The sequence below is a fragment of the Mauremys mutica genome, chromosome 2 (genome assembly GCF_020497125.1).
Source record: "Mauremys mutica isolate MM-2020 ecotype Southern chromosome 2, ASM2049712v1, whole genome shotgun sequence".
NCBI classification, from domain to species: Eukaryota; Metazoa; Chordata; order Testudines; family Geoemydidae; genus Mauremys; species Mauremys mutica.
The window spans coordinates 70,514,061-70,530,062 of NC_059073.1; the positions used below are offsets into that span (position 1 = coordinate 70,514,061).

The window sequence follows — 16,002 nt, forward strand, 5'->3', positions numbered from 1 at the left end:
TTGGCTTGTAGGGGGTTTATTGTTCCTTGACCCACCTGGTGTCCAAAGTTAGTCACTTTGTTTTGGTCTATTTGACACTTTTTAGCCTTAACAGTTAGTCCTGCCTGCCTGATGCGCTCGAAGACTTTTTCCAGGTGCTCCAGGTGTTCTGCCCATGAATCAGAAAAAATGGCCACATCATCGAGGTAGGCAACTGCAGATTCTCCCAGTCCTGCTAGGAGACCATCTACAAGTCTTTGGAAGGTGGCGGGTGCATTTCGCAGTCCGAAAGGGAGCACATTAAATTCATACACCCCTGCATGGGTGACAAAGGCTGACCTTTCCTTGGCGGGTTCATCTAGTGGTACTTGCCAGTACCCTTTGGTTAAGTCTAAGGTAGAGATGAATTGGGCATGTCCCAATTTCTCCAATAGCTCATCGGTGCATGGCATTGGATAGTTGTTGCGACGAGTTACAGCATTTAGCTTACGGTAGTCCACACAAAAGCATATTTCCCCCATCTGGTTTGGGAACTAGAACCACTGGAGATGCCCATGCACTGTTAGAGGGGCGGATTATACCTATCTGTAGCATGTCCTAGATCTCCCGTTTTATAGCAGTTTGGGCATGAGGTGACATCCGGTAGGGTGGGGTTCTAATTGGGTGAGCGTTACCTGTGTCAATGGAGTGGTATGCCCATTCGGTCCGTCCTGGGGTAGCTGAGAACATTGGTGCAAAGCTAGTGCACAGCTCCTTGATCTGCTGTCGCTGCAGATGTCCAAGGGTCGCGGAGAGGTTTACCTCTTCCACGCCACCGTCACTTTTTCCATCATAGTAGACACCTTCAGGCCATTCCGCGTCATCTGTTCCCTGGGCTGTAAACTGGGAAACCTTTAATTCTCTGGAATAAAAGGGTTTAAGAGAATTAACATGGTATATCTTAGGCTCTATGTTGGAGGTGGGGGATGCTATGAGATAGGTAACAGCTCCTAGGCGCTCCTGGACCGTGAATGGTCCTTCCCACGACGCTTCCATTTTATGGGCCAGGAGCGCCTTTAAGACCATTACTTGGTCTCCTACTTTGAAGGACCGTTGTTTGGAATGTTTATCATATCAGGTCTTTTGCTCTTCCTGAGCATCCTTTAGGTTTTCTTTAGCAAGGGCTAAAGAGTGTCGGAGGGTGCTTTGTAGGTTGCTTAAAAGTCTAGAATGTTAGTTCATGGAGAAGGCGTAAACCCCTCCCATTGCTGCTTCACCAACTGTAATGGCCCCTTAACCTCGTGGCCATACACAAGTTCAAATGGTGAAAACCCTAAACTGGGATGTGGTACAGCCCTGTAGGCAAAAAGCAACTGCTGCAACACTAGGTCCCAATCATTGGAGTGTTTATTTACGAATTTACATATCATGGCCCCCAAAGTTCCATTAAACCTCTTCACCAGGCCATTGGTTTGGTGGTGGTAAGGGGTGGCAACCAAGTGATTCACCCCATGAGCTTCCCACAGGTTTTTCATGGTCCCTGCCAGGAAATTAGTTCCCGAATTGGTAAGGATGTCGGAGGGCCAACCTACCCTGGCAAAAATGTCTGCTAATGCCTGGCACACACTTTTAGCCCTGGTGTTGCTTAGAGATTACCAGCCATCGGGTAGCAAAATCCATGAAAGTCAGTATGTACTGCTTTCCTCTGGGGGGTCTTCTTTGGGAAAAGACCCAGAATATCCACAGCTACTTGCTGAAATGGGACCTCAATTAGGGGGAGTGGCTGGAGAGGGGCTTTGACCTGGCCTTGGGGCTTTCCCGCTTGTTGGCACACCTCACAAGACCGGACATAATTAGCAATGTCCTTGCCCATTCCCTCCCAGTGGAAGGACTTCCCCAAACAGTCTTTGGTTCTGTTCACCCCAGAATGGCCACTGGGATGATCATGAGCTAAGCTAAGCTCAAGAGCTTTACCCGGTACTTAGTTGGAACTACCAACTGTCTTTGAGGACGCCAGTCTTCCTGGTGTCCACCAGAAAGAGTTTCCTTGTATAAAAGTCCTTGTTCTACAACAAACCGGGATTGATTAGAAGAGCTGAGAGGCGGTGAGGTGCTCCGTGCCACCACCCAAGCTTTCTGAAGGCTGTCATCTGCTTCCTGCTCAGCCTGGAACTGTTCCCTTGATGCTGGAGACATCAGTTCCTCCTTGGACTGTGGACTTGGGCTTGGTCCCTCTGGAAGCAATGTAGGTGAGGGGGTTGTTTTCGTTGATTGTGAACCGCTCTACGCTGGTTCACTATGTGATATTTCAGGCTCTGGCTGAGCCTCTTGGGTAGGGTTATCTGTTGCTTCTGCCAGTTCAGGCCTGCTGGTGCCCTCTGGCGTTGGAGTTGTAGATGGGTTTGCAAGCCCTGGAGTCAGTGCTGGCAACGGTTCTGGTGCTGGTTGCTTTGCCAGTTCCGGTTCTGAGACTGGATTCACTATGGCTGTAGCATTCATGGGTAGAAGATCTGATTCCACCACCTCTGTCTGGGTCTCTGGTAACACAGATGGGGTCCTGGTGGACGGCTCAGGAACAGGGATGGGTGTGGAAGCTTGTTTGGCCTGGCTGCGTGTGACCATTCCCACCCTCTTGGCTAGCTTCACATGGTTGGCCAAGTCTTCCCCCCGTAGCATGGGGATGGGATAATTGTCATAGAATGCAAAAGTCCACATTTCTGACCAGCCCTTGTACTGGACAGGCAACTCAGCTGTAGGCAAGTTTAAAGATTCTGACATGAATGGGTGAATTGTCACTTGGGTCTCTGGGTTGATGAATTGGGGATCCACTAAGAATTGGTGGATAGCTGACACTTGTGCCCCAGTGTCCCACCACGCGATAACCTTCTTTCCGCCCACTCTCAAGGTTTCCCTTCGCTCCGAGGGTATTTGAGAGCATCTGGGCCTGGTGTAATGAACTATAATCGGTTGGGGTTCTTGGGGTAGTGGGCCTTTATATATCCCAGTTCATTACATTTAAAACATCGCCCAGCTGACTGGTCACTGGGCCGAGGTGGGTTGCTGGAGACTGGTGAGGTGGGACAATAAAGTGTCTGGGGCTTTCCTTGGGTTGTAGGTGGGGCCTTGGGTTGCCCCCGGTGATAGGGGCTGGTTTTGGTTTGCTCCCTCTGATATTCGCTCCAACTGCTAGTCGTTTTTTTCTTTTCTGCCACTTCCACCCATTTGGCTCCAATCTCCCCTGCCTCGATTACAGTTTTGGGCTTCCCATCTAAGATGTACCTTTCTATTTCCTCAGGAACACCCTCTAAGAACTGCTCCTTCCTTGCATTAGGAAGGACAGATCTTCCAGAGATTTAACACTTGATCCTGATATCCAGGCATCCCAATTCTTTCCAATGTGGTAGGCGTGTCGGGTAAATGACACATCTGGTTTCCACCTTAGGGCTCTGAACCGCCGACGGGCATGCTCAGGTGTTAGCCCCATTCTGATTCTGGCCTTGTTTTGAAAAAGTTTATAATTGTTCATGTGTTCCTTAGGCATTTCAGCTGCCACCTCTGCTAAGGGTCCACTGAGCTGTGGCCTCAGCTCTATCATGTACTGGTCTGTAGAGATGCTGTACCCAAGGCAGACCCTTTCGAAATTTTCTAAGAAGGCCTCAGTATCATCGCCTGCCTTGTAGGTGGGGAATTTTCTGAGATGGGAAGCAGTACCTGGAGAAGGGTTGTTAGGGTTGGCTGGTAAATCCTGCTTAGCCCTTGCTAACTCCAGTGCATGCTTCTGGGCCTCCCTCTGGATCTCCATAGCCCTCTGGTGGTCAGCCTCTTTGGCTTTCTCTTCTCTTTCTCTCTCTTTTTCTTTCTCCTCCATAGCTCTTTTGTGGGCAGCCTCATCTCTGGCCATCTGTCTGTCATGTTCCTTTTGGCTCTCCTCAGCCTGGAATTTAGCAAATTCTAGGTCCTGTTGCATAGTTTTTTTTTCTTTGCTTGACATTTCCCCCTGCTCTGCCTGAGCTATCTTTGTTTGAGAGGTAAAAAAAAAAAACAGCTTGTAACTTTTTTGTGAATGTAACTGGACTCCTCAGAATGGGAAAGAAACAAGAAAACCTGGTTTGTGACTTGTCTTTTGCAAACTGTTGTTTACCCTCCAGCTAAGCCCAGCTGGAAATCCTTTCTAACAAAGCCTTGTTAGAAAAACTTTTATCTGTTTTCCTTCAGGGTATCTCTCCTTCACTGCTTCTCCAGCATCTCAAAGGAGGAAAAAAAAATCTGGCTAGGTTCCTTTAAAATCCCTCCGCTGCTCACCATGTCATAGGTCTCACCCCCACTCTGAACTTTAGGGTACAGATGTGGGGACCTGCATGGACACATCTAACTTAATTACCAGCTTAGATCTGGTCTGGCTGCCACAATCCAGATTTCTGAGTACCCGGAACACTCTCTTTCCCCCCAAAACCTTCCCCTCCCTGGGTAGCCTTGAGAGACTCCTCCACCAATTCCCTGGTGAGTCCAGGTCCAATTCCCTTGGATCTACAAAACAGGGAAAAAAATCAATCAGGTTCTTAAAAAGAAGGCTTTTAATTAAAGAAAAGAAAGGTAAAAGAAAGAAAGAGAAAGAAAAAAAAAAACCCTGGGAGACAGCATACCAGCTAATCTCACAGACAATAGATTGAAAACACAGGATATTCCCCTGGGCAAAAACCTTAATACACACAAGAATACCCAATTTGATAATTCCCCTAATTGCACCAAGACAAGTTACAAAAGAAAATAAACATAAACCTATTTATTCCTTTCTAAAACTTACTACTCTGATAAGAGGCTGGTTTCTTAATCTTTTTCACTCCGGCTGAAACTGAAACTGACTAAACATAGGAAACTTCCCTCCTTCCTTTTGAAACATCTTGTTCCGCCATTGGTTCCTCTGGTCAGGTATCAGCTAGGCTAGGGGAACTTCTTAACCCTTTTCAGGTAAAAGAGGCATTAACCCTTAACTATCTGTTTATGACACATCCTAAGAACCCTTCCTCCATACTCTGGGCTTCCAGAGTCTGAAAACTGAGAAACTGAAAAGTGAACTTATAACAGTGGGGTTTATGTTCCAGTGCATTGTATTTTTTAATTCAAAATTCTGCTATTTCATAAATATAAATTATTACCTATACATTTAATTATGTTTCATTAAGATAATAGTAGTTAATATACAGGTAGATAACAATAATAGTTTATGGTGTAAGCCCAAGAAGTTCCTGCTAAAACAACTAACTCTGATTTACTAGTGATTATTTCCCACTTAACTGATTTCTCCTTTATCCCAGCTGATTGAGATAAAACATAATTTGGCCTCTAAATTGCCTCTGCCTCTCTTCATTGCTCTGATTCAGTGCACTGAATGATCCACTCCATTGAGCTCGTTATACTGATTATGACATCCAGTTTTATCAGATATGTAATATGTAGCCACAGTTAAAAATGCTGGAGACGTGTATGTGTGTGTGTGTGTGTGTATGTGTGTGAGAGAGAGTGTTTGGTTGGATTTAATTTTCAATATGTGAATTATGTAATGAGTTTAATGTACCATAATGATCTGTACTGTTTTTGTTTATTGCAGGCCTACAACTGTATCTTAAACTGCTTACTGCAGTGTATGGAGGGAGAGAACAATGTGTTGAAATTCTGAAGAAAGGCAACTTACTGGGTGTTGCACCAGGTGGAGCTAGAGAATCATTCTTTAGTGATGAAAACTACGGTATCTTGTGGGGTAATCGTAAAGGTTTTGCTCAAGTGGCCATAGATGCAAAAGTGGTGAGTGGTCTCCTGCGTGTGTGATGTAAATGTGTAGCCCATTGATTGTTGTGTGTTATATGGCCCTCTCTTTGCCCGAGTCATAAAGGATGCAAGTCTCTCATAGCCTCTAGCTACAGGGCCTGGTCTGACAGGATGCCTAGGACTATGAGTCACCTTGTTACCTCCCTGTCTCCAGCTAGAGGAAGAATTGCTTGTGCTTAACTGGGTTTCAGATCCCTTATACCACCAGTCTGCTAGTCACCCAAAAACTCTCCTCAGGGCAATGGGAGCCCTCACTATGGTTTGCATCCCAGTTCCCAAGCTCTTTTGAAGCATTCCCCTGTGATATTCAGTTCCTGTCACTAGCTATTGACAGTAATACCTGGTTTGCTATCATCAAGAGAACAATGTACATGCCAACTTGTTTGAGTCAAGTGAGGATTGGCGCCTATATAACATCACAGCACTGAGATATATTTATAATGAAAACAATCATAAGTTTATTATCCAAGATTTCAGAGAGAGTGAGTAAGGATAATGATGGAAACAGAAAGGTTACATATAAAACAAAATCCCTATATGCTTTCTAGAGACTAAACTTAACTTTAACAGGCTAACCATCTGTCTAAAAGCAGTCATTTCTCACCTAAATGTCCTTTACAGTGCTCCCAACCAGGGCAGGTTGGGATCTCATTTTCATGAATGTAATTATACTGCCCAATTATATCCTCAGATGCAGGAAAAAGAGGTGTCCTTTTGCCTTCTCCTTATATCCTTCCAAATCCATTGTTTGTCCCCAGAGTATGGATGATCTCTCTTTTTCTCCAAGGTTTATTCCCTGGTGTGCTGACTTCATGTTAACTTCACATCCTTATGTTGACTTGGTATGCAAACAGGGATTCCATTGTGTTGTTTCCAAGGATGTCAATTAATTGCAGTACCCTGACGTGCTAAACTAAAAAAAAATTAATCACGATTAAGAAAATTAATCGTGATTAATCACAGTTTTAATCATACTGTTAAACAATAGAACACCAATTGACATTTATTAAACATTTTTGGATGTTTTTCTACATTTTCAAATATATTGATTTCAATTACAACACAAAATACAAAGTGTACAGTGCTCACTTTAAATTATAATTTATTACAAATATTTGAATTGTAAAAAACAAAATAAATAATATTTTTCAATTCACCTCATACAAATACCATAGTGCAATCTCTCTATCGTGAAAGTGCAATTTACAAATGTAGATTTTTTTTTTGGTTACATAACTGCACTCAAAAACAAAACAATGTAAAACTTCAGAGCCTACAGGTCCACTCAGTTGTACTTATTGTTCAGCCAATCTCTAAAATATACAAGTTGTTTACAGTTATGGGAGATAATGCTGCCCCCTTCTTATTTACAGTGTTACCTGAAAGTGAGAACAGGCATTTGCATGGCACTTTTGTAGCCGGTGTTGCATGGTATTTACATGCCAGATATGCTAAACATTCATATGCCCTTTCATGCTTTGGCCACAATTCAGAGGACATGCATCCGTGCTGATGATGCTCGTTAAAAAAAAAAGCATTAATTAAATTAGTGATTGTTATAATAAGCCATAAATCCAGTGTCTTTATTAAGACCATGTTTTTTAGTGTTAAGCAAAGTTATAAATTTAAATTCAATATTATGAAAAAAATAAAGAGCTTGAGTCAAATGTCAGCGGAGTAGAATGAAGAATTCTTTTGATGAATATTTGTTTACAATGTACAAGAGTAGGCTGTCACAGGGATGTTGCACAAGAAATACATTCACTGTTAAGGTGTGGTCTACACTATAACAAAATTTCAGAACCTCTGGTCTAATTTATGTCTCTGATAAACCTCTTGGGATAGGAACTAAGGGGGAAAAAACATTCTGTATCATCCCATGTGGGTGATTGGGTCTCAATCTATAATAATAATAACGAAGGAGCTGTCACAACATAAGGTTTAGGAAGGATATTTGCTTTGAGGTGATCTGATCTCAATGTATGCTTCAGAGAGATGATAACCTGCAACATTTGAGAGAAAAATAATTTTCTGAATAGTTACAACTTCTTACAACTATTTTAAATATTAAAGGCATTAGAAAGTAAACATTCAATTAGGCAAGGGCATCCTTTCTTCTTGCCCCCTCCCCTGATATTTGCAAGAGTTTCATAATACAAATGAGACTCTTAAATTGCATAGTCTGTGTAAGTTTTCTACACAGACTATGCAATTTCTTGTGCTGCATTTTAGTATCTGCTTCCAAGATTTTGTTACCAAAATAATATCTATGTCTGGATTTTTTTTGTCTAACTCACTAGTATTCTGACTTCTTAGGCACTGAAAAAAAATTGCTGAACAGGACTCTTGAAACTGATAATTCTGCTATCTGTGGAATTATTTTTTCTTCTTCTAAGTATTATTCTGTCAGTGTTTTATTGTTCATCGTGATGATAATGAATACATGTGATTTAAGAGACAAAGAGTCCTATGGCACCTTATAGACTAACATGACATGCGTCTGACAAAGAGGGTATTCACCCACAAAAGCTCATGCTCCAATACGTCTGTTAGTCTATAAGGTGCCACAGGACTCTCTGTCGCTTTTTACAGATCCAGACTAACATGGCTACCCCTCTGATTCATGTGATTTAGGTTCTAAGAACCCTCAGAAAATGGAGCCTCACCTGGTAAATAACTAGCTGTAGTTTTAAGTGACAAACATGTGACTCCTTTTGAGTTTCTAGTCATGATAACTTATCTGTTTCATTTTGATTTAATGGAATGGTAAAGTTGACTATAACCACAGTATAGAGATGCAAAATGACTCTATTCAAAGCTGATGCAAGATTTAAAAGAAAAAAATGAGGCTGAACTATTGTCCATAGTCTTACCACTTCTTTTCCTTATTTCTTAGCCCATCATCCCTTTGTTTACTCAGAATATTCGGGAAGTCTGTAGAACATTTGGAATAACATGTAAGATTTACTTCATATGTAGCTTTTCAAATTCATCGTTTTCTTTTATTTATATTTTCAAAATCAACTGTTTCTGGGAAATACTCATCTTGTGAATTTCTTTCTAAACTTTTGTTCTCTTCTAACTCTGGTAACTGTTTCTTGTGATGTATACTCTTCTGGGTTATCTAATCTTAATATGTATTTATTGGACTAGGTATTAATTGTGCTTTACATGGTGACACATCTTAAACTGGTACTTGGTATGCATGAGGTAATGGAAGCAAAGATTATTATTTTCAAGGTTATGTGCCCTGAATATTGTTTGACCTTCATGTTGCCTTTAACCAAATCACTTAAGATTTGTTAGTTACAATCAGACACCATTTTGATTCAGGGACTCTGCCAGCTTCTAAGCTTATCTACTATCTCTCAAAATGTACCCTCCCCTTTTTTTTTTTTAATTCACAGGGTTTATTAGGTGGTTGAATGAACGTTTTCAATTGCCATTCGCTCCTGAATATGGATGTTTCCCAGTCAAACTTTGCACATATATTGGAGATCCCATTCCCTATGATCCAAATATAACAGCTACGGAACTAGTTGAAAAGGTAAGTTGGCTCTTCTCTTTGAAACTTCAGGGAACCTACAGTCTTAGTTTAAATGATGTTACTTAGGTGTGAAATATTTAACATCAAATTCTGTGTCTACTGGTTTCTTATGAAGTAAAACTTTCTTACAGTACATTGGTCATCTTAAATAGTGTATTGTTATTCAATAACATATCTCTGGCTAAAATATCATTTTCTCCAGTCCAGACAACACTATCTTACACTGTTAGACTCCTCCACAGATTTGTGCATTGTTCTGTCTCATCACTATCCTCCCTGGCCCTCTCCCTCAATACTTTATACCAGAGGTTTCTGGACTGTGTTCTGTGGATCACTTGCTGTTAGTCTGTGAAGAGTTGGCTGATCACAAGGTCCTGGCTGTGGACCTTGTTTCCAGATGGTAAACTGCCTCAAAAGGAGCTAAAATACATTAAATTATTTAAATTGAAGTAAATAAATAACTTTTACAAATGTGCATGAAAGGCTTTAGTGCCCTAACACATAATTGATATTACAGCAAACCCACAGCAGTATTAAAACAATCATTCAGAGAGGAAATATGCCTTCCACCAACCCACAAAAGAGCTTTCCATGCATTCATAGTTTTAGACAGTATACTTAGTATTATAGAATATCAGGGTTGGAAGGGACCTCAGGAGGTCATCTAGTCCAATCCCCTGCTCAAAGCAGGACCAACACCAGCTAAATCATCCCAGCCAGGGCTTTGTCAAGCCGGGCCTTAAAAACCTTTAAGGATGGAGATTCCACCACCTCCCTAGGTAACCCATTCCAGTGCTTCACTACCCTCCTAGCCAGCCCTCTCCAAACCCCCCATCTAACAGATATCTGGCAGTGTGCCTAGAAGGTCACCAAATCTGTGCTATTTTTGACTGATGGAGAGCAAGCTCTAGAGTCTTAGAGCCATCACAGAGAGCATCCTGCTATCCAAAACTCTGTCTTATAGTGAAAGGGATTCAGCTTGAGTGCCTCTGGTGACCACAGTTGTGGCACTATGGCTGGGGGAGAGAGGCTGGCTGGCCTTACCATGAGACAAACTGAGGCGGTCGCCTCAGGTGCCAGACTCTGGTGGGGGCGCCACTAGGACCCAGAGTGTAGAACAGGGGTAGGCAACCTATGGCACGCTTGCCGAAGGTGGCACGCGAGCTGATTTTCAGTGGCACTCACACTGCCCGGGTCCTGACCACCAGTCTGGGGGGCTCTGCATTTTAATTTAATTTTAAATGAAGCTTCTTAAACATTTTTAAAACCTTATTTACTTTACATACAACAATCGTTTAGTTATATATTATAGACTTATAGAAAGTGACCTTCTAAAAACGTTAAAATGTATTACTGGCACACGGAACCTTAAATTAGAGTGAATAAATGAAAACTCGGCACACCACTTCTGAAAGATTACCAGCCTCTGGTGTAGAAAATTGTGTCTACTGCTGGTGCATATGTATTCTCTAGATGCACAGAGATGGTGGAGTGCTGTGCTGGAGGAAGTAGGGCACAAGAGACATAACAGGCAGGCAGGAGAAAAGGTGAGAGGGAATAATAGAAAGCAGCAGGAGCTGCAGGGAGAGAGAGGAGGAGGAGCCTCTTATGTAGCTCTCTAGCACCCCAGGAGCCTGGCTGATTAACACCAGCTTCTCAGGGAGCTTCCTGTTTCCTGCTGCTTCCCTGAACCCACTTGAGGACAGGCAGTCAGCTGAAGTAATAGGAGCCAGTTAGGCTCTTAAGACACTGATATCTTCCCTCACTCAGGCCCTGCTACCAGCCTGCTTATTTGTCCCCTTCAGTTGAGTGTTGAGAGCCACTATAGCTGGCACAGAACAGCAGTCATGAGTGAAAGAAGAAAACGCCCCACTGGGGCAGCATTCAGAAGAAGAAAGCAAGCAAAGGAAGCTTTTCTATCTAAGCAGGAAGGAGCTCTCCTGAGATACATAGACACAAATGTGCAGGAGCCTTTCATATTGCTAAAAATAGCAGTGTAAACATGGGAGGCACTGCTTGGGCATGTAGAGAGCCCATGTATGTAGCCTGAGGGTTCTGGCATGTAGGACACACTGCTCTATCCACCTAAGCTGTGCCTCACTGTCTACACTGCTGTTTATCTCTATGCTAGCTAGGTGTGCATTGTCCCCAATCATGTGTACTAAGTCTGTGTATAACAAAAAATGTTTATTAAGAACAGAAAAGAAAAATTCTGCAATAATTATTCAAAAGTATGCAAACCATAAATAAACCCCTACCCTGCAGTATCTTGGACAGTAGTCCTTTGCCTCAATTTTGGTGTGAAATTCCAACAGACAAATGTCCCTTTAACACATCACTCCTCTTTCCCTCTGTTGCACCCACTCACTGGTTGTCTGAGGTCAGCCAAGTCCCAGAATTCAGGGGTGTTCATGTGGGTTCACCTCCCTCATGTGGGGGCAGAGTGGGGGTCGAGCAATGCCTCTGCTCACCTTACCACTGTCACTTCCACCTTTGCGGCTGTTCACCGCTGTCTCTGCTGCTGCATGCCACTCACTGACACCTCTGCCGCTAGCTGCAATGCCATGTTCTGAGATTTTACCACTTAGCCCACTTCTTACTGATTTTAGGTCTTAGTGATTTCACTGGGGAGTGAGGAACTCTGCTGCTGCATCCTCTGTTGTCTTTCATTGCAATGCTGTCCCTATGTCACATCTAAGATTCAGCCCCCTAGAACTGCCCATCATTGATTTCAGCTCTGGTGATCACTGAGGAGGAACAAGGACTCTAAGGCCACGTCTACGCATCAAAGTTTGATTCACATATTATGTTGGTGTAAAGCCACCACAGTTAATATATTGCTTGTTCATACACACTTGGCTGCTTGTGGCAGCACTTTGTGTACTCACCAGGGGTTCCTGTGTCAATGCATACTGTGGTGCACAGCGGGTAGGTATCTGTGTGTGCCATATACCACGTTCTGGCATAATGCTTTTTGGGAATTTTGGAAATGTGTTGTGGGGCACACATGAGTGTGACCAGGATCCCAAGGGGGCTATGCTGTGATTGCTCAATCAGGGAAAACTGCAAAGAAGGGGGCAGATGCTCCCCAAAACTGGTGGTTACTCTACTACTTAGATTTACCAAGCCAACAACAAAACAGCATCTACAATACCTTATTGGTTACCCAGAAGCCAAAACACCGTTCCCTTAAAGCAACCCAGCCTTGAGCTCCCACACAGACAGCCAAGTCAAGTACAACAAGAAAATCTTGTTCATCATACGAAAAGCTCTACCAATCCCAAAGGATCAGACACATTACTCCCTAGGTCAATGAATATTTCAGATCTTACCCAAATACACACTTACAGCCAATTCTTATTAACTAAACTAAAATGTATTTAAAAAGAAAAGAGAGTATTGGTTAAAAGATCATTATATGTACAAAAATGAATAGAGTTCTTAGGTCAGTTTCATAGTAGAGATAGAGAGCTTTAGAGTTGCAAAGAGTCCTTTTCAGAATCAGTTTATCAGGTTATAGTCCAATGCCCATATTCAATATCAGGGTGATGCAGAATGGCACTGGAGACCACAGTTTTGTGACTCAAACTTCCGCTGATGAAACTTAAGCAGATTTGAGATGATTTGGGACTGGCTAGCCTGCAATGGAGTCTCTAAATTATCCTGGCTCTCTGCATAACTGGACCCCCCACACCCTTGCCACATGTCACTCCTCCTCCATGCTGTTAATGGCCAGGGTCTGTTTATTGCGTGTATTGGAGATATCCACAGTGGTTTGCAGGGTGCTGGTAGGGTTCCCTCCAAGAATGGCATGTAGTTCATTGTAAAAGCAGCAGGTCTGCAGCTCAGCACCAGGTTGACTGTTGGCATCCCCAGCCTTGTGGTATGCCTGCTGCAATTGCTTCACTTTCACGTGGCACTGCAGCTGATCCATGTTGTACCCCTTCACCTGAATCCACTGTGCAATCTTCTCTTAGATGCCCATGTTTCTATGGCTGGTCCATAGCTATTCCTGCACAGTCTTTTCTCCCCACAGGCCAGGAGCGTGTCTATTCCAGGCAGGAGCGTGTCTAGAGCATGTAACTGGTATGTTTGGTTGGGCAGTTGCACCAATGAGGAAGACCTGTTAGGTGTGCTCACCAAGCTGGACAATCAGGAAAAGGCATTTAAAAAATATGCAGGGATTTAAAGTTGGGAGAGGGGGAGGGCTATGGCTTCCAGTCTCTATGACCCCCTGGGCAGTGGAATTCACAATTATGACCAGAGTGGTCACTGTTGGGCATTATGAGATAGCTCCGGGAGGACAGTTAGGTTCAACATAACTCACACACTCTTTACACTTGCACTGTGTCAACTATGGCTCACCATAACAGGGTGCTTACATCAGTGGGATACAAATTGGAGTATAGACACATGAACAAATAGGTTGACACAAGACAGCTTACATCAACCTAACTTTGTAGTGCAAACCAGGTCTAAAGTGAGTCTGATCTGCTCTGTCTTTAAACATGGGGGAGAGAGGGGGGTGGAAGCCAAATGGTATCTAAGGCTCTTTAAACAGAGTCCTCACTATCAGACTAGAACACCTATCTCCCTTCCAACTTGCACTTGGATTTGACATCACTATCTCCTGCGTAGTGAGTGAGGTTCTGGTTAGGATGACCCACTCAATTAGGGGATATCAAGTACAGTTCTGCTGCCCTTTGGACATATAAAAAGGATAATATTTCATTAGCTCGTGCATTAAAGACTAAAGTGAACTTTAATCCAAAACAGCCAAAGCCAATCACTTTGGCAAAGCAAATCTGTCTTCTGTGACTTAGGCAAAGTGAGTCTGTGCAAATCTGGTCTACTCCTGAGATCATCTCCCTCAGTTACTCAGTTGAGGCCAGGGAAATGCTCATTCAGACCCTTGTTTACATTTGCATCATAATGCTTTTCCCTGAGGCAGTTACTGCAATCTTTTTCTGCTCTTATTTTCTATGGGGGCTAAAGAGACTGTATTATTACTTCTTTCCTCCTGCTTTTTATCCTCTTCTATTTTGTGGTATATTTAGATTCCACAGTGACAAGTACAGCATAAAATGTCTCGAGAGGCAGAAGACAGCTGAGGAGCTGCACAAAGTGGTTTCTAAAATCAAAAAAGACTACAAATGCAGGCCTGACTCCCAGGAGGAAGAAAATATCTTTTCTATTCCCAGGTTCTCAGGGGATGGATCACTTGATGATTACCTGTTCTGTTCATTCTCTCTGGGGCACCTGGCACTGGCCACTGTCGGAAGATAGGATACTGGGCTAGATGGACCTTTGGTCTGACCCAGTAGGGCCATTCTTATGCTCCAGACTGAGCCACTTACTTGGATGTGGGAATATCGGAGCAGCTACATTCCTCCACCAACATAAACTTAATTTCAGTCACTTAAAAATTCAGAGAATTATTTGCTTTCCCTTAGATTCAGATAATCAATATCCTGTCTTCTCTTCCCCTTCACCACCACCATCATTGAGGAGAAGGACCTCCTGAATGTACAATTGGAAAAGCTAGGGAGAGGAAAGAAACAGAATTACATTAGAATCTCCCCTCTCTCTGCAGTACCTGCCCTTCCTCAACACACATTAACTTCCCAAAGTCCCTCAGGCCTGTGCACCCAGAGTCCCCTGGACATGCTGAGAAATCTGATTCAGGTGACCCAAGCATGGCTTTTGGCACCATTACACAAGAGTCATTGCTCCACTACAGTTGCAGTCATGTAGCCAAAAAGAATTTGTCCATCCATTCATCCACAGGAAGACACTTCCAAAAAGAAGGAAAAAGGAAACACAACTTACCCTAAACCCAATGAGAGGAATAATTAAAGAGGACTTAGAATTAACTGTAATTTGAAAAAACACATTGTGCTTTTATAAATTTCCAAAAAATAAATCCGACCTTGTTCTGTCATCTAAGATAGATGCAGAGGCCAAAGAGAAAGTCCACAAAGGAAAGGGTGACTTCTTTTCAAAGGAACAAGGGGAAAGGATAGAAGACTTACTCAGGCAATATGACAAAACAGCCCCTGGACTTTAGGAGGTTTCCATTTTCTCCTCCTATATTTGCTTGTTAAAGGATCATTCACCACCTTCAAAGGCTGTAAGGACACTCCTGCGCAAAGCTGAACCAGCAAGGTTTCAGTAGTCTCCTCTTTGAGAACAATGGGATTGCATAGAAGTAAATGAAGGTAACTTGATAGGCCTCCTCATTACTAAAATATTCTGCAGGAGAAAGGAATACAGCTTGTCTCTAAACCCAAAAATTGATGGGTGTGGCTGTTAGTGAAACTTAATTTGTGATGTAAGAGAACTTAATCTGGGATAAATGGTGCGCCTGTGAATGTAAGTTGCTCATGAATAGCTGACAGTGCTATTTGATAAACATCACTTTCAATACACAAGAGCCTGAAAACTCCTAAAGTTTGGAGAGGAATATTTTAAAGGTGCACTGCAAGCAAAGGCAACTACTTGTTTGTGCCCTCCATTGGTTCTTCCTGATGTAGGACAACCTTAGCATATTTTTTTCATGACATTTTTCTGTGGCATGTTTAGGGTTGTTTTTTTTTTAAATAAAAATGTCAGGTGGCTATAGTCTTTCCTTTCATTTATTTGCTAGCAGACCTGACTAGTGATGTCTTACA

The 16,002-nt window shown here is 42.8% G+C and overlaps 1 protein-coding gene across 1 annotated transcript in view; it reads left to right on the forward strand.

Annotated features, from left to right (window-relative positions):
• LOC123364667 (transmembrane protein 68-like) overlaps nt 1-16,002 on the forward strand; it is a 111,187-nt gene that overhangs the window by 93,157 nt on the left and 2,028 nt on the right. The window contains exons 4-6 of the mRNA XM_045006968.1: nt 5,567-5,760; nt 8,681-8,741; nt 9,192-9,331. Of these exons, the coding sequence (XP_044862903.1) occupies nt 5,567-5,760; nt 8,681-8,741; nt 9,192-9,331 (395 nt within the window). The remainder of the gene's footprint in view (nt 1-5,566; nt 5,761-8,680; nt 8,742-9,191; nt 9,332-16,002) is intronic.